Genomic DNA, 18,731 nt, shown 5'->3' with positions numbered 1-18,731 from the left:
ATAAAACTGTTTCTAGATATGATCTCCTACTCCAAAAAACTAAGCAAATAATACAAATGAGTGCGCCCTGCGAAGTTTCCAGATAACACGCTCAGCAACAAACATCAGTAACCTTTACACCAGCAATAACTAGCGATCAAGATTCAACATAATGGTGGCTTGAACAAGACAGTATGTCCATATATTCTATATTTTAACCTCGTGATCTGCCATGGGTCCCAGTTTCCAGAAGAGGAAACAGACCCGGAGAGCCAGGGGATTTACGAAGCGAGCAAGCAGCAGTGCCTGGGCTTGCATCTGACTGATGGTGGGTCTCTTCGTGCTACGGGGGTCCCCTCGCCCTCTGGTGTGTCCAGCCCCTGCTTGGGTGGGGGCCTGTTGCGGATATCTCTATTCCCACCACCTGCTGTGGCAACTGTACCTCCTTCGCCCCAGCACCCCAGCACCTGGCTTGGCACCAAGAGGGGGTGCGTTAAAAGTGAAGGAAGGAAGGCACGCACCGTGAACAGATGAGATTGCAGGCTGTGGTGGGGATGGGGGGATGGGGGGAGGTGGGGGGAGCTTCCAGGTGCCATCCTCATCTAGACTTGCTTCATGAGTTTCACTTTCCAGACGCATCTCATGGAACCTAAAATGTGAGGCCTGGCTCAGGCTCCAGAGAACATTTAGGCCACTCATTAAAAAAAAAACAAACAGATGGGGAAATCGAGGCCAAGAGAAGCAAGAGTGTGTGGCCAAGAGCTGGAGAAGCCTGTGGCTAAGGCAGGGTCATATGTGCCCCACTTCAGGCCTCTTCATGGCCCACATGGACCGGTCGCCTGTCCAGCCCCTTGCGCGGACCTTGGGGCCGGGTGGCTGGCTCTGACCCATGACACGAGGCGGCAGTGGTGGGTCCTGTGCCATCCTCGGCCACCAAGGGCCCGTGTACCTCCCCAGGGCACAGACAGAGCACCTGGGCTCTGCTTACAATGCTGATTCCGGACCCTCAGGCCTGGGGCGGGCCTGGGAGCCTTCACTGAAGCCAGCCACGGGGTGGGGGTGCCGAGGCTGTGGGCCCTCGGATGCACTTTGAGCAGGGGGTGCAGCTCCAGGGTGGGGGGGGGGGCCCTGCCTGACTTCCGTTCGGCTATTTACAAGCAGAAAAAAAGCCTCTGTTGGGTTCAGCCCCTGGGATAAGAGGGTTTATTGGGACATCAGCAGAGCCCGGCGTAGCCCGATTAATTGGAATAAGGGTCTTCACTGAGCTGGTCAACCAAAACATTTTGCATGCCCACCACAAACTCACCCTGCATCCAGGTGCTGCACTTAAGAGGGCACCTGCTCTCAGTCAGCAGCTAAGGGCACCCCAAGTGCCCCCCACCCAGTCCTGTGAATGGGGCCTGTCTTTGAAGCCGGGAACTTTTGACTTCTGAGCCCGCTTCTTTTTGGTCAAGCAAAGGACAGTTGCGGCCATCCTGGGGCCTTATTTGGGGGGTGGGGGGGTGAGACCAGCAGCCCAATGACTCATTAAGCTTCTCTGGGCTCCAGCATCCCCCCAGGCCCATACTTGGCAGTTCGGGGGCCTGAGCCACAAATAACCGGCCAGCGAAGTGGCAGTTCCTGCCACCACCCCTTGGCACTCCAGCCTGTGGACAGAAGCCTCATCCTCACACTTGCTTTCAACAAACGCCTTCTCGGTGCCAAGCCTGTGGGCCTCCTAGCCTGGCCCGGTCCCAAAGCCCGCTACTCTCCACTCCCCCCTGACCTCGTTTATTAGAGAGAAAAGAGTCCACGCGCGGACTCACACTACCGGCAGCACCCGCACTCACCTCCCCGGGCAGCGGCCAAGCCACACGTCCTCCACGCCCCCGGGGACCTGCTCCCCACCCGGCAGGGGTCTCACTGCGGCCAGCAGGCCTCTCTGCAGCCGCCTCCTCCTCACCTCTTCATCCCTCCTGTCTCCTGTCTTCCACATGCCTCCGGGAAAGAAAGCAGGTTAAGACTGTTCCCCCCACGGACAGAATCAGTGGTGACAGGGGTTTCTCGGGGCAGAGGGCCCAGCCTCAGAAGTAGCATGAAGGAGATGCCTGGAAATGTCACGTGACCTGTCGGTTATGTTGTGTGCCTATGTGAAGAGTCGTTGATCTGCACACTTCATATTAGTGCACTCAGCATTTTTTTTGTGTATTTGTTGACCCTCAATTTAAATATGCACAACAGGCAGCTCGAGAGCAAACAACAAAAGCCCCAACAGAGGTTTTGGAGTCGCAGGACCTGCATTGGAATCCTGGTCATGTTTTCTGGCTGGGTGACTTTAGCAAGTTACTTAACCTTTCTGAATGAGGCAACTGTGAGAATGGAACAGGACTTTTAATACAAAGTACTTAGCACAACGGCTGGCGCCCACTGGGTGCTCAGTACGGGGTCATTTCCCTCCTTTTTGCAGCCTGTGGCCATGGGAGCTTTCCTAGGTACAGGCAATCGGAAGTGCATCGTCCATAGGGAATTTAAAAATAAAATAAAACCGAGGCACAGTCAGTTTTATATGACCACCACGCACTGGCAAATCTAGGTAATGCACAGCGCAGTAAAATACTCCTGAAAATATCTTTTCTTGATTCAAGTTCTAAGGGATCGTGGCAGCAGCCATTCGGTGTTGACATTCCACGTGTCAGGTTAGCACATTTTTCTTATCCTTTAGTAACATAATCTACAAGCTAATTGGGAGAACTTCTAGTCCCCCTACTCACATGGACTCAGAAACACAAGGCCCTCGAAACGGCGAGTTCCTAAGAGTTTAAAACTGTTGAAGCTTCCTTTGGGTGCAGACGCAGTCTCCAGCCACATTTCTGCAGATAAACAGGAGATTCACGTAAGCAATGAAACCAGAGGGATGGTAGAGACAAGATTCGGGTGTTTCAATTCTGCCATTCCACGGAACTGCTTAGAGTTTTGATTTGTGTTTAAAATGTAAGATGGGGATACAGTGCAAACTGCAAAGGGTAATGGTTTTATTTGGTAGGTGCACATTTTAGTTTATGCATGAAATATGTTCGTTTCATTTCATGACTCTTGCTGAAAATGATATTGTTTTATTAAGGACAGGGCATTGAAAAATGATCCACTCTGGGTGTTAAAAAACAAACAAACTAGGGGTACTTCTGATTAAAACGTAAGCATTTCCAAAAAAGGAAGAAAAAAAAAAACCACCACTGTTTCTCTTTTTTCTTCCAAGTCTCTGGACCTCCCTGGCTGCTGCCTTCAGCCTTAAAGGATCAACTCCCACGTTTTCACCTTCCAGCTCCACCTTCACCGCCTCCTTCCCGGGGGCCCACGACGGCAGAGGGCGATCCCCATGCTGGAGAACCCTCAGGCTGGCCCTTCAACAAGGCACTCTGCCTCCTCGGCACCCGCCCCTTCCGGGACCCTTTGTTCCCAGCTCTGTGCACTCCGAGTTTCGGGGAGATCATGGTAATTTATGTCACCTCTATTATTATCTTTTTCAAATCCTGATGTCAGAGGCCACGTCTTCCCCCGGGCCGCGTAGCTGCAGCGCGGTCGATGCCTCCCACAGTTTGGAGGTATCGTTTTGTGCGTCCCGGTCCCTCAGGTAAAGGCCGTCTTTGAGGGTGGGGGGTGCACAGCTGGCTTCCCAGGCGGACGTGGGTTCCAGGGCTGGCTCGGGTTCAATAGCCCATCCGCGTCCGTGGGAGGGCGTGGTGAGGACGCCAACCTCCCTGGGCCTCCCCTGCAGGAAGGGCAGGGGGATCCTACCCCACCGTCCCTGCGCCCTCCTCATGCACCCACCCCCACCGCGGGGACCATGCCACACCCCCCTTTCCCCACACTGTGTCCCTCACTCAGCCAGGGGCCCCCGTGGCAGGCCCAGGAGTCCGGCCTGGCTGCTTCCCCCGCGGGGGCCTTGTCACCCGAGCTCGTGGCTGCACCTCCCCGCAGAGGAGGCTGCAGAGCTGGCCAAGCTAAATCCAATGGATTTGGTGCCAACCTGCAGCCGAGCCCACGGTACCCAGCAAGGCCAGGGCCCATCCGAGGCCCCTGCCCGGGCTCGTGGCCCTTGGCCCGCCCGCCCTCAGAGCCCGGGAGAGGCCATGGGGAGGCTGAGAGCGAGCTGGCAGCCGGGGAGGTTGGCTCCGGGCCACGCCCGCCCCCGGGCTCCCGGCCAGAAGCACAGGCTGCACCGAGGCTGCCCCGGGCCGGCCGCCGGTCCCACGACGGGTCAGGTCTGCAAGGGGGGCCCAGCCGCCCAAGCGCTTCCTGGATCTACAGCCCCCCTGGTGCCAGAGGGGGTCGGGGCAAGGCTGCAGCAGCCCCAGCAGCGGCTCATGCCAAGGCCCTCCTGGGCTGGGAGGAGCTATAGGAGCCCTGCCAGCCTGCCACAGGCTCTTGGCACCATCGCTGGCTCTGGCTTTCTCACACACTCACACACACTCACACTCATGCTGGTGGGCACCCCTTGGTGGCCACAGTCTCATCTCCAGGTAAATGGACTCAGTGGGAGCATGACAAAGGGGAGAGGAGGAAAGAACAAAAAGGCCAGTTTGTGTGTGTATGTGTGTGTGCGTGCGTGTGTGTGTGCGTGTGCTGGGGAGTGACCTCACAGCTGCTGGAACATAAAGACCCACAGGTCCTGCCTCCCAGGCTCAAAGCTGGCTCCACGGGGGACACGGTGACATGAGGAGCACCACAGAGACTCATCTTCTCGTCTTCTCCCTCCTGGGGCTCCTCTCAAAGGTAAGGGGGCCAAGGCCCCACCCATCCTGCTGAGCTCTCTTACCACCAGGGGAGGTGTAAAGTCACAGCCAAGGGCCCCCACCCCCGGCAGAATTCCTGCAGGCCCCCCATGCTGGATGCTGTGCCCAAACCAGGCTTCCCTCCCTGGAGCCCAGACAGCTGCCTCTGGCCAGCTCTGCTGTGTGACCTTGGGCAAGTCTCTTGCCCTCTCTGAGCCTCAGCTTCTCCCCCCCCTTCTAATGATCACAAAGCCTTTGTGAAGATCCTTCGTGATCATTTAGCTAAAGAGCCCTGCATAGTACCTGGGACACAGGACATGGTCAAAAGAGGATTTTATGATGGTTACAGTCCTGCAGCCCCTCTAAAAGCATGACTGGGGCTCCATATAAGTGGGGACACTGATATGTAAGACCCGGCATGCCCTGCCTCCCCCTGAGCTGGGATTTGACAGACGTCTGGTCTAACTAATTGCAAAGTACATACTGTGAGGACCTTAATGTTGTCAGGCCCTCGGGCAGTGACTTGCTAACTTGGCTCCAGGAGGGCAGAGCTCAGTGGGGTAATGAGCAGCATGGGGCATTTACCAAATGGTTTGGGGTGTCCCTTTTGCCTGAGGTGCACAGCAACCCCATAAAGAATTCTCCCCAATTTTTTGTCAGGTGAGGCTCAGAGAAGGTAAGCAACTTGCTCAAAGCCACACAGCCAGGAAACATGACAGCATTACAGGAGGGGCATGGTGGAGGCTAGGATGGGCATGAGTGTGTCTGTGCCTCTCCCACCCCAACCTGGACCCAGGCCACAGCTGTGCACCAGGACCACAAGCCCTGAGCAAATGCTGGGCTCCCGGTGCCAAGGGGACCGGCCCCACCACAAGCCATAGTCCCAATATGTTTATAATAAGCTCCTTTGAGGAGCACAGGGCAGGGGCTTCTCTCTCCCTGGCCCCAAACATTGGGGCTGGGGAAGGCTGGGAACCCGGCTAGCATGCTTATTCTGCTATGTGTTCTCCCAATGGGGAGGGGCAGGGCGTGATGCCAGGGAGGGTGGCTTGAGTAGTTGGGGCAAGGGACTTGGGGGTTGGGAAGGGAGAAGGAGCTCAGAATTAAATGAGAGATCAAAATAAAGCCCTCCTGGACTGCTTTTCCCACTGGTCTCAGGAAGCTGGGTAGCATGCTGCCCAGAAAACAGGGTCTTAGTCATCACAAAGATAGAAAGCCACATCAGTATACCCAGGGAGGGAAGTACAAGTTTCCGGGCAGGCTGTGGCCTCCTGGCCTCAGGGCTGCAGAGGGGGACAGGAGGCAGGGACCCAACACAAGCAAAGTCATGCCCACCAAGAGTCGGCTGTGACCTCCGGGAATCCCTGTCATCACTCCAAGATAGGTTGTGTCCGTCCCCATTTGACAGAGGGGACAACCGACCTCCATCTGCATCTCACGCAGCAGCTCAGTGATGTGCTCCAAGGGAGCACCGCAAGTCACGATCATGGATCCTGAGTCCTGCCCAGGAGGCTCCATGGCTAGTGCTCAGACCTAGGAACCACCGCAGGCTCCGGGGAAACCGAGTCTGTGATGCGAGAACTCAAACATAGGGACAAGGTAGCTAGGAAGGGTGTGGAGTCAGAGGGAGGCCAGGAGAGCGGGGCCCTCCAGCTAGGCTGAAGCACCCTCCCCGGCTTGTCATCATCCCTCTTGGACAGATGGGTACATCGAGGCAGAGACTAGGCCAGAGTCAGAGACCGCAGAGGACATGAGATGAGTATAGGGATGAGGAGCTCAGGTCTTGGATTCCCATGAACCTGGATTCCCACCCCGACTCCACCTCTCACTGTCTGTGCCACTGCACTGCTCCAGCCTTGGCTTCCTGGTCTCTGGAATGGGGATAATGGTGGCATGCCACACGGGAGGGCTAACCCAGACAGCATGTTCAAGCATTCGGCAAACAGTCCACCCGGGCTGAATGTTAGCCATTGTCGTTGATATTAACAGTCTCCCCTGGCAATCAGACCTGCCTGAGGCTCCATCACACTTGCTCAGGATGGGGAGCTCAGAGAGGGGACCCAGGGGCAAAGCAGACAGCCTTGTTCCTGGCACTCCCTTGAGACTGGAAGGGACCAGAACACCTCCCCGCCCAGTTCCCCTAGTCAAGGGAGCTGGGAATCGCTGAACCTCTGGTTTGAAGGGAACCCCAAAGTCCAGCCTATTCCTTCTCAAATCAATGCTGTGTGACTCACCTGGGGATTTACTAAAATGCAGAATCCGATTCAGAAGCTGGGGCCCTAGATGCTGCATTTCCAACCAGCTCCAGGTGCTGCTGCTTCTGGACCAGACCACACTTTGAGAGGCAAGTCAGAGTCTTCTCTAGTGTAGCTTCGGCATCATCCAACCTCCTCTTGACACACCTGCAGAGACGGGGAACTCACTCCCTGTGAGGTGGCCAGCACACGCTACCCAATTCCATTGCTTATCCAGTGCCGGGGTCGATGGAGGCCTTGACCGCCTCCCTGCCTGTGAGTTCTGCCAGAGGTCATCTACCAGGCTGTGTGGCCAGGGTGGGTGCTGCAGGTCACTGAAAGCAGGTTTGCAGGACTGGGGGCTACAAGAGGTGGATCCAGACCGCCTTTGGGTAAAGGTCACATAGGAGGCATGAGGTCATTAATGTCATCCTCCTAAACTCTCCTTCTCTAGATAAAAACGTCCAGTTGGGCCCAAAGACCCTATCAAACTAAAGGTCAGTCCCCTAGATGGCCACTGGGAACATCTTGACTTACACTTGCTTCTGGGCCCCCACCTTCAAATGGTGGAGCCCATTGCACCTGGCTGCGGGTTGCTGCTTTGTGCTGGCAAGGCAGTCAGGACGCCTGGGTTGGTGCCTTGACCCTGCCACTGGGGTTGGGTCCCTGACTCAGGCACCTGTTACAGGAAAACTCCGCTTCCTACGTGGTGTGCCTGGGTCCTCAGTGGGGAAGCAGGCACCTGCTATTTCTCCCAGCACTGCAGCTAACATGCTGTACCTGTGAGCGCGTCCCTTCTCCTATCCGGACCTCAGTTTTCCCCATCTGTATATCGGAGAGGAAGAAAGTTGGACTGGAGCAGAAGGGCTGAAAACCCAACTGTGCAACAGAAGTCCCAGGACAGCTTATTAAAAATGCAGAGTCCAGGGCTTCACCTCTGGGTCTTCTGATTTGATAAGGCGCAGAGCAGGCCTGGGCATCTGTATTCTCCCAAGTTTCCTGGCTGATGTGAATGTTCACTCAGGTTTGGGAATCATATTCTGGATTGCTCTGAAATCAAAGATGTCCATGATACAGTTTGATGTAGTCAGCCCTCAAAATAAATATCCTCAGCCCAGATGCTAGAAAACACCACACCCTGCTGTTTTGTTTTATTTGTATGCTGTATGGTGGGGGTCACATTTCATTCTTTTTCCATGTGACTATCCCATTATTGTAGCACCATTTGTCGATTTTTGGGGTGGGGGGTGTGTGGGGAAAGTGCATGGGCCGGGAATATACCCTGCTATTTTAATCCTTTTTTTATGGCTTTTTCCCTTTCTTAGGCAGCGCCTAAGTTGTGCATTGCAATTAAACAGTGAGCATCTCGTGCATGCCAGGCAGTGTGTGAAGGATATGACATCATTTTATGGACCCCTCAAAACAATCCTTCGCATTAGATACTATTGTTGTCCCCATTTTACAGATGAGGAAACTGAGGCTCAGAGAGGCTAAGTAACTTGCCCAAGGTCACACAGCTACTAAGGTGTAGAGTCAGGGCTGGAATTTCAGACCAGAGTCCTTGTCCATGACCCCCCAAAATCATGGGACACGTGGGACCCAAAACCAGGGCCATGTGACTCTGGGGCCAAAGCACAAACTGCACACTACCGAGACCTGCAGAGAAGAGGCCCGCAGAGAGGCTCTCACTGTAGCCTTAAGCACCCATGGCTGAGGGAGGTCTCTGTCTCTGCAGGTGTGTGCCCAGCTGTGCCCGACACCATGTGCCTGCCCCTGGCCACCACCCCGATGCCCTCTGGGAGTGCCCCTCGTGCTGGATGGCTGTGGCTGCTGCCGGATGTGCGCACGGCAGCTGGGCGAGTCCTGCGACCACCTCCACGTCTGCAACCCCAGCCAGGGCCTGGTCTGCCAGCCCGGGGCGGGCCCCGGAGGCCTGGGGGGCGTGTGCCTCTGTAAGCAGGTTTGCCGGGCTGATGACCATGGCGGGTGGAGGGGAGAGGGTGGCGGCTAGAGGGTGGGGGGGGTGGCATGGAGGCAAAGCCATGGGATCTTGAGTCAAAGAGTAGCCCTCCTCTCTCTCTACCTCCTTTAACCTGCATGAGGCACACCACCTGCTGCAGCCAGACTCGTCGTCAGTACATAGCTCCCTAAGCCCCACCCCCCCAATTCTCCCCTCTTGGCCTTTGCTAGGAGTGAGCCTGCACCCACCCCCACCTGTCCAGATCATAGCCGACTTCCAAAGCCAAGGTCAAGCAGCCCCTCCCTGAGAATTCATCCAAGAGTCTTCCACCAAAGGCTAGCACCCCATTCTCAGGACCTTCCCAAGTCCCAGCACCTGGGAAATAAAAGTGCAACCTCTTATTCAGAACAAGATGTGCCAGATGCGGTGCAAAGCGCTCCTTATATAATTCACACGCCTCTCCCAGCCCCGCTACGAGGCGAGGACTTTCAGACCCTTTGTATATGGATGAAGAAGCAGAGGTGACCCGATATTAATCAGCATACTGAGTGTCAAACAGGCTCCAAAGCAGTGTTAGGGTTCTCTAGAGAAACAGAGCCCCCTGGAGAGATCTGAACAATCTATGAGGTTTATACAAATGTCTCATGCAACCGTGGGAATGAAAGAGTCCAAAATCCGTAGGGCAGACTGCGAGGCTGGCGGCTCCGAAGAAGGGTCTTGACGAACTCCACAGAAGAGGCTTGCTGGCTAAAAAAGCAGTGAAAAGCCCCTCTTCTCCCTTAAAAGTCTTCAGCTGATCAGATCAAATTCAGCTGATTGGATTCTCTCCTTTGCGTAAGACTCGGCCTCAGTTGCTCGTAGATTCATGAGCCACAGCTGCAATCAACTGATTGATGAGTTGATAAACGAGCCTCCAGTTCACCAACCAGCCACGAAATATCCTTGCAGCCACGGCCAGGCCAGTGGTCACCTGACCAGACCCCAGGCATGTCACCTGGCTGAGTGACACCTGAACCCGACCGTCACAGTGCCAGCACGCCTTCTGTCTAGTCTCAGCTCGGAGCCCCTCTCTTCCCTGGGCGCCTGGAGCCACACTCTCCCAGGCCTTGCTTCCTCAATTTCGTTCTAGCGACGTTTGGGGCCAGATAATTCTTTGTAGTGGGGCCTGTCCTGGGCGGGGAGGGGGGGCAGCGGCTGGGGAGGTGCATTCCATAGTATCTCTGGCCTCTCCCCACCAGAGGTCCACAGCCCCCCCGCCCTCCCCCAAGCGGTGACAATCAAAACTGCCTCCAGTCATTGCTAAATGTCCCCTGGGGGGGTTAGGGAAACAGAAGGAGGTGGGAACTGCTCTTTTTTCAAATAAGCCTCATGGAACAGAACTCTCATCTATGTGCGTGTCCCATTCGTATAAAAATAAAAACTAAAGAAAGTGGTCCACAAATCCCTCTATAGGAAAAGCCTGGTAAAAAAATCTTAGTGATAGAGTGTTATCAGTAGTAAGTCCCTGTTAAATGCTTTATTATTTTATCGATTGATTGATTGGGGAAGTGAAATATTGAGAAAGGGGTGATTTGTTATATAAACTCATAGATGATTGCTAACAAAAAAATTAAAGAAAACAATGAGAAAAAGAAACACTTAGCTTACAGGGCTCTTCTTTAGATTAGTCACCATACATGTAAAGCACTTGGCAATTTATTTTTATTTATTAAGCCTTTACTTATCAATTAATATGTGCCAGGCAGGCACTAAGGAAGTCACAGATATTAACTCATTTAATCTTCACAACAACCACACGTCATAAGTAACTATTGTCACCTCCATTTTATAAATGGAAAAAAGAGGCCCAGAGAGGTTAAGCAACTTGCCCAAGGCCACACAGCTTGCAAATGGTCAAGCTGGGAGATGAACACAGGGTATCTGGTTCGACAGCCTTAGGCTCCATCTTTCTACTGCCTGGCAATCAGCATGTTAGTACATGGCAGCTGTTATTGTCAATAACTTTATTAAGAAGTATTTATTATTCCATCTCGGACCAACTTCAAATACTTGGAGGCCAAGGATTTACTTGTTCCCTGGTCCTTCTGTAACTCCCAGGCCTGGGCAAGGATGTGTAATGATTTGAACTGAATTTAGAGGCAAGATCCCTGCAGGTGAACCAGGGCTGTGGGGCTGCCAAAAACCTCTCCAATCCCTCCCGGGTTCGACAGCCCTTCTCAGGGGGTTCACGGTCACAGCAAGTGCACATCCAGCGCTGCACCCCTCCTCTCCCACAGCCCACGCTCACGCCACCTGCGGCTGCCCCAGCTCAACTGAAGGCATCACCATGCTTCCCGTAGCTCAGGCTTGAGAACTTTCAGTCCTTCCTGATGTCACTCTTTTTCTCACATCCCACATGCTATCCACAATATCCGTGATATTTCCAGAATCCAACACGTCGCAGCCCCTCCACTGCTACCTCCCCGGTCTGAGCTCCTATCACGGCCGCCTGCATTTCTGCAGTAACTCTACAGCCATCCTCCTGCTTCCATCCTTCCCCCTAGTGCATTCTCAACCCAGCAGCCAGACGGATCCTGCTAACACATGTCAGATCTTGTTCTCCCTCTGCCCCAAACCCTCCAATGGCTTCCCAAGTCCTCGCAAGGCTTTCGCTCCTGTTTCCTCTCTGATCTCATCCCCTTCTCCCTAGCCTGCTCTCTGCTCCAGCCACACTGGGCTCCTTCCTGTTCCTCAAATACTCCAGGCCTGCTTCCACCTCAGGGCCTTTGCACTGACTGTTCTCCCTAGCTGGCCTTCTGATCCCCCAGATATCTGCATGGCCTGTTCCCTCCTCTTCTTCAAGCTTTACTCAAACGTACCTTCTCAGTGAGGCCTTCCTTGTCCACCCAATCCCGAGTCTCCTTTTTTTTTCTAGCACTCATCACTATCTGACAAAATGCATTTTACTTGTTTATTATGTTTGTTTCCACCAGAAAGAAAGCTCCAACGAGGGCAGGGATTTATTCACTGCTGTATCACAAGTGTCTAGAACAGTGCCTGATACATAGTAGGTGCTTGATAGATATTTGTTGAATGAAGGAATGAACAATAACAATAGTTCAAGTGGAGCAAGCAGTAAATGAACCATTTATTAAGCACCTACTGTGAACAGACCCTTTCTGTGCACGGTTTCTTTTTATCCTCAACAAGGTAGGTTGTTATTATCCCTATTTTGCAAATAAGGAAAATCAGGCTCAAAGAGGTTATGTCCCCTGCACAAGGACACACAGCATGCCAGTAACTGGGGGGGAAGGAAAGTCCTGTATTCCCCACCCTTGCAAGGGAGTCCTAGTGGGACTCAGAGATGGCCAGACGAGACTGTACTGGGTGCCTGGGAGGGGTTGGGGGAGCCGAGTGGAAGGCACCGGCTGGGGAAGTTGCTGGAGAAGGGGCCTTAGAGCAGCCTGGAAGGAAGAAGAGGGTTTTAGCATCTGCCAGCGGGCATGGGTGGGTGGGTGTGGGGAATTCTAAGAGTGAGTGAGCTTGGAGGTGTCTTGTGGCATTTGGGGAGGTGCCAGGACAAGTTGCTAAAATTACCACCCCTCCAGCTGATTTTCCTAAACAAGCCTTTTGTTTACCTGATCATCTCAGTGACCAGGAGGCAGCAGGCTTGTGGCATGAGTCAGGCGGGGGGACGACGGGCTCTGCCAGGCTGGGAGTGAGGATTAACGTGCAGCTGCGTCTGCAGTTTCCAGGAAACCAATTGCTACAGGGTCCAGGCCAAAGGTCAGAGGTTTGGAACCATAAGGAGCCCTGGCTATGCCCTGGGGGAACAGGAAAGGGAGCCGACACTGGTTCTGTTCTCCTTGGAAGAATAAGCAAAACCCATTCCCATTTATTGAGCATCTTACTAGGTAACAGGCTCAAGGCAAAATGCTTTAAATAAATACTCTAGCCCATTTCTTCCTCATAGTGGCCCTGTGGGCAGGGTACTGAGGCTCAGAGAGGTGAAGTAACTTGCCCAGGGTTGCACAGCTAACAAATGGGAAGCTGGGGTTTGCATCCAAGTCTGTGACTCTGAAACTCTTGTGATTAATCAGTGCTATGGATTTTCTTGGGGGACCTGGGAGAATCTGCTTACCAATTGGTCCTGTCCCCCAGACCCAGCTCAGTTGGAATCAATGTCTCCAGGAAGCCCTCTCTGATTTTTCTTGCTCTGCACTTCCCAAGCAGCTCACTCATACCTCTCCAGGGCTCTTACATCATTCTGCCTGGGAGATGGTGACTTTCACATCTGTCTCCCCACCGGCCTTGTGAGTCCCTTGAGGCAAGGGCTGTGACTTGTTCCTGTCTTGGAGCACAGTAGTTGGCACAATAAATAGCTCTTGAATTACAAGGAGTCAGAATTATTTCATCCCGTGTCTTTTGTGTGCCAAGCCTCATGCCAGACATTAACAAAAGGGTGTTTCCCGAGGTTCTGTATGCCCCATCGAGGGTGTGAGCAGGCATGGGGGGGTGCCCAATTCCTCAAGGAGCTCGCATCCGGTGGAGGAAGTGGTCATAACCCCACGCATTGAGGGCATCATTCAAAGAGTGTTCTCTGAGCACCTATTATGTGCTTTGTGCCGTGCTAGGTGGCATGCACATCTCACCCCATGTACCTGAACATACAGAATGCCATGCCCATCGTGGGTAGCAGTCAGGCAACTCAGAGAAGTTAGGTAACTTAGCCAAAGTCACACAGCCAGCCAGTGAAGTCCTGACCTGACAGTGATGATTACAACGCAGCAGGGGGCAGTGGAAGCTTGTTGCATAAAATATCAGTCTGTATTTAGTAGCTGTCTGTTATTGGTATATAATAATAGTAATATTGTGCAGGCCACGGTGGCTCAGCAGGCAAGAATGCTCGCCTGCCGTGCCTAGAGGACCCGGTTTCGATTCCCAGTGTCTGCCCATGTTATAAAAAAAAAATGATAATAATAATAATAATAGTAACATTACAACAGCATAGTATCTATTGAAACCTCCTTTACATTGGCTACATTACACACATCATCTCATTTAGTCTTTCTCCCATCCCCGAGAAATAAGCACCATTAATATCCCCATTTTGCAGACGAGCAAACAGAGGCAAGGAAAGATGAAAGCACTTGGCCAATGTCTATAGCTAATAAAGGGAGGGGCTGGGGGCCAAGCCAGGCCAGTGTTCTGCAGGCCTCGTGCCAGGGTCGGGGATGTCCCCAGTCTTCCTGCGGGTGCAGGACAGACCAGCAATGGGGTGGCAGTGCCCAGGTGCTCCAGAGTGCTTTACTCAGCGGGGCGTGGGCCGGGAGAGGGCCGAGGGTGACCCCCGGGGTCTGCTGTCCTCCACAGTGGGAGAGGACGACGGGAGCTGCGAGGTGAACGGCCGCCTGTACCGGGATGGGGAGACTTTCCAGCCGCACTGCAGGGTTCGCTGCCGCTGCGAGGATGGCGGCTTCACCTGTGTGCCCCTCTGCAGCGAGGATGTCCGGCTGCCCAGCTGGGACTGTCCCCACCCACGGAGGGTTGAGGTCCCGGGCCAGTGCTGCCCCGAGTGGGTCTGTGACCAAGGTGGGACACTGGGGGTCCAGCCCGCCCCAGCCCGAGGTGAGTGCAGGGTGTGCCCGGGGAGGACCCTGGAGGCGGTGGGGGGCTGGGGGGGCCCTCAGGTGCCAGGACACACACCTGGAAACGTGGAAGCAGAGACTTCACGGCGGCGGTGTGGAGAGGTACAGGCGGGGAGAGCAGGAGTCCCCAGACCTCTTTAAAGCTGACAGAACAAGAAGCCGTGGTTTCAGAGTATCATTTTAAATCATGAATAATTTAAAAATTAATAGATCGAGGGGGGAGGGAAGGAGAACCAAAAGGTAATTGAGCCAAATTCTCACATTTCCTAGCAGTGGTACAATAATATAATACAATATAATTAATGTTATATAATATAAATGTGTAAGATGGGCATATCTAATAGTATTAACATTAATTTTACTGTGTAATATAATTAAAACGTAATCCATAATGTTATTAATATATCAGTATTTGGACTTATCAAAAGAGGAACTCAAAACTGAAGCAGGCAAGGTGGCTGCCTCAGGGATGCGGCCTAGGGGCAGGCAGAGGTGGGGGAGAGATGGTGCTTCCCTCTATAAACTCTTGAGTTTTAGAAATTTTATGTTATGTTGCTGATCTTTTTTTTTTAATCACATGCATGTGACTTTACAAAAAAAAGACAACCACAGCAGGGGATGGTTTCCACGAGAGGCCGTGAAGCCTGGGGTGAGGAGCACAGGCTCTGTACGGGTTCTAGTCCCAGCCCCGCCACTTACTGGCTGTGTGACTGGGGGCAAGTTGTTCAACTTCTCTGTGTCTCACTTTGCCAACCTAAAATGGGGACGATAAGCAGCTGTGCCTCACAGAGCTGCTGTGAGCCGTGAGTGAGTTAGCACAGGCAGCGCAGGCAGCGCGGTCAGCACAGCCTCCGGCCATGGCAGGCGCCTTCTCCCGGCGGGGGCTGTTACTGTCCCTGCCAGGGAGCGCAATGCAGCTGTTGAAATGCACAGGAGAAGGTCACTGAGTTCTCCTTGAGTAGATGAGGCAGGATAGGTGCCTGTCCACTGTTGGCGTGCACGTGTGTGCACGTGTGTGTGTGCACAGGTATAGTACATGTTTCTCAGCCCCGGCACTGCTGACCTTTGGCCTACGAGGACTGTCCTGTGCACTGCAGGCAGTTTAGCAGGCAGCTTCCCTGGCCTCTACCTACCAGATGCCACAGCACGGACCCCCCCCCAAATGCCTCCAGGCATGGCCAAGTGTCCCCCAGGGGTTCAAATCACCCCAGCTGAGAACCCATGAGCAAAGAGCTAAAAGGAAGGACAACAAAGTATTAAGAGAGGAGAGTCAGGGCAGGAAAGAGGGAAGCCAGGCCTGGCTGAACGTGCCTGCTGGTCCCAGGCAAGGCTCCAGAGCTGCTTGCGGCCCTGCCCCAAGGTCAGGCAGCGCAGCTCCCGCCTGGGAGGTTTTCTAGGGGTCCAGGGAAGGCGAGGGGTCACCCCTGCCCTGAAGCAGCTCACCGCCGGCCGGGGAGCTGCCCCCACAATCAGGGCCGCCGTTGCTGCCTCACAGCCACTATCTATGGGGTGCTTATGAGGGCCGGGCGCTGTGCCGGCACACCACGTCCTTTATTTTATTCAGTCCCAGCAACCAGCACGAGGGGTGCCACATCCGATGAAATGGAGTTTTGAAGTTAAGCAACTTGACCGAGGTGAGCTGCCAGCCGGTAGCTGATGTGGCTCCGAGCCCTGGCCCTGCGGTGCTGACCTCTCCTTCTCGCCCCCAGGACCCCGGTGGTCTGGCCTCGTGGCGCCCCCCGCCCCGGGCATCCCGTGCCCAGCATGGAGCACGGCCTGGAGCGCCTGCTCGGTCACCTGCGGGCTGGGCCTGGCCACCCGCGTGTCCAACCAGAACCGCCTCTGCCGGCTGGAGCCCCAGTACCGCCGCTGCCTGGCAGGGCCCTGCCCGCCCCCCGGGGCCCGCAGCCCCCAGAACACAGCCTTTTAGAGCTGGCCCGGGAATGGAGCCGCAGTGCCCGGCAGGCACCCACCCCGGCAGCCGAGGATGCACCCCACACCCTGGGCGCAGGTAACCACCCAGCTCGGGTCTTTGGCCCAAGCCCTGGAGGATGGGACCATTCACAAGCTGCCCCGCCCCTGGCGACCCGGACATACAGCGTGACCTTAGGTCTCCCCGCCCCCCGCCTCTAAGCCACCGCCTTGGAGGCTGACCCAGGCTCCTAGGGTCCCCTGGTCCACACCCCGCCTCTCCACGACCTTTATCAGACATGTCCATGTGGGCTTTCTCTCCACGTCCCCTGGGGAGGAGATGGGGAGCTGTCTCCTGCAACAACCGGCTGAGCAGGTGCTGGGCTGGGGCTCTGGCAAGGAGGGGGAATGGGGGATGGGGTGAGGGGAGGTTATGGGGGGCATGGGGGAGGTGGGGGTCACAGATGTTCGGAATCTCCTGCTTCCTTCCCTGGACTGAAGAACTTGTGCCGCTCTGAAAAAATCCTCCCATCCAGGGTTGAAGTCGGGGACTGAACTATTCGTGATTTCACAAGCTAAAATCACGCCATCTAGAAGTCAGAAAGCAAGCCTCCAAGTGATCCAGCCAACGCAATTCACATTAATAAGAATTAACTTTTTTTTTTTTTTTTTTTGAGGCTGAAATGTGTGGTTTTTTTTTTATTTTTTTTATTAATTAAAAAAAGAATTAACAAAACAATTAGAAATCATTCCAATAATAAGAATTAACTTTTTTTAAGCCATCACAATGTGCCATATCACTTTATATAGATCTGTGCGTCTCAATATTTTGAGTAGAAAAAAGCAGGGAGAATGAAGGCGACCTCCCAGACACTGGGGAACACAGCCTGAAATAAACCAACAAGTGGGAAATTCTGTTTGAAGTCTCATGCTTTACTCTTTTTTTAAAAAAAATAAACATAAAATTTTCATCCTTCTCCACAGTCTACCCGGGTCTGTTTAAATATAAAAACTGCCTCTCCAACGGGATCCAGCCAGGAAATTAGAAAACATTCTCTGTGTTTAAATGGAGGGGTTTCTTCTTAATAACTCGTCTTATTGAGCTATAATTTACACACAGTTAAATGGTCAGGTCTTAAGTGTATACTTTGAGTCTTTAGAAATGTACCCTTCCCATAACCAACACCCAAGCAAACAGAGAAAACTTTCCCATCTCAGAAAGGTCCCTCCTGCCCCTTCCTGGCTATTCCCTCACTCCTCAAGGCAAGCACGTGCTGATTTCCATCGCCAGAGATGAGTTCTGCCCGCATTTGAACTTCATATAAATAGAATATTCTTCCGTGAATGGCGTCTTTGGTGCAATATAATAAAAAGAGAGAGAGAGAAGGAATTGAATGTGGGAGGAATTAGGTTTGCACAGGAGAGACCAGACAGGGGACTGTGAGCTCAGCAACTGCAGGAAGTCTACACAGCCCTTGGGGTGGGGGTGGGGGGGCGGTACCCCAGAATCCAGAAGCCAAGACTACAAGGCCGTGGCTCTCTGACCCAAATCACCATCCCCCAGATGCCCGCAGGGACCTGAACTCCTGCAAGTGTTGACTCACAAAGCCACCATTCACTGGGCCCCTCAGCCCCCCACCCCCTCTTCTACTCTGCCTTAAGCAGCTCTCCTTACTCTTTTTCCCATAGCATGCATCACATTTTCTTTTCTTCAAACTCTTCATTTTGAAATAATTTCAAACTTACAGAATAGTTGCAAAAAATAATACAACGCCCCTAGAGAACTGACACCCTCCACCCCCCCATTTGCCCAGCTCCATCAATTCTAACGCTTTGCCCCATTAGCCATATCACTCTGTCCACCCATCTGTCAATCCGTCTGTCTATCCGCGCACCACTGTCCAACATCCCGAGTAGTTCCTTGTTTGTTACACTCAGCACTGGTGAGCGGGCTCCCCAAGGCCAGGCGTGGCAGTCCCTGGTATGTGCGCATGGATTCCCAGGACCCGGAACAGTTTCTGTCACTGCTGAATGAACGGAATCACCTCTCTTGTTTAAAAAAGGGGCTTAGAAAAGCAACTGCGTCAACCACAAACTGGAGGGGCTGCCCGGTTCACAACGCTTCCCCGGCGCTGTGTCTGCACGGACGAGACCCCCCGACCCCCCTCCTGGACCCCCACCCCCAGCCTCACCCTCAGTAGTTCTCAAAGTGTGATCTCGGATCAGCAGCAGCAGCATCACCTGGGAACTTGTTAAAAACTGGCTCCCT

The 18,731-nt window shown here is 53.7% G+C and overlaps 1 protein-coding gene across 1 annotated transcript; it reads left to right on the top strand.

Annotated features, from left to right (window-relative positions):
* Window positions 1-4,202: 4,202 nt before the first annotated feature.
* On the top strand, window positions 4,203-16,862 carry CCN5 (cellular communication network factor 5). Its single transcript, XM_077159453.1, has 5 exons — window positions 4,203-4,478; window positions 4,617-4,731; window positions 8,700-8,916; window positions 14,277-14,531; window positions 16,261-16,862. The coding sequence occupies exons 2-5, from the start codon at window positions 4,672-4,674 to the stop codon at window positions 16,479-16,481; spliced, it is 753 nt and encodes a 250-aa protein (XP_077015568.1). The 5' UTR covers window positions 4,203-4,478; window positions 4,617-4,671; the 3' UTR covers window positions 16,482-16,862.
* Window positions 16,863-18,731: the final 1,869 nt, after the last annotated feature.

This window comes from Tamandua tetradactyla, chromosome 1, assembly GCF_023851605.1.
Source record: "Tamandua tetradactyla isolate mTamTet1 chromosome 1, mTamTet1.pri, whole genome shotgun sequence".
In the NCBI taxonomy this organism is placed as follows: domain Eukaryota; kingdom Metazoa; phylum Chordata; class Mammalia; order Pilosa; family Myrmecophagidae; genus Tamandua; species Tamandua tetradactyla.
The sequence above is the reverse complement of the archived record's forward strand: the minus strand, read 5'-3'. Positions and strand labels throughout refer to the sequence as shown.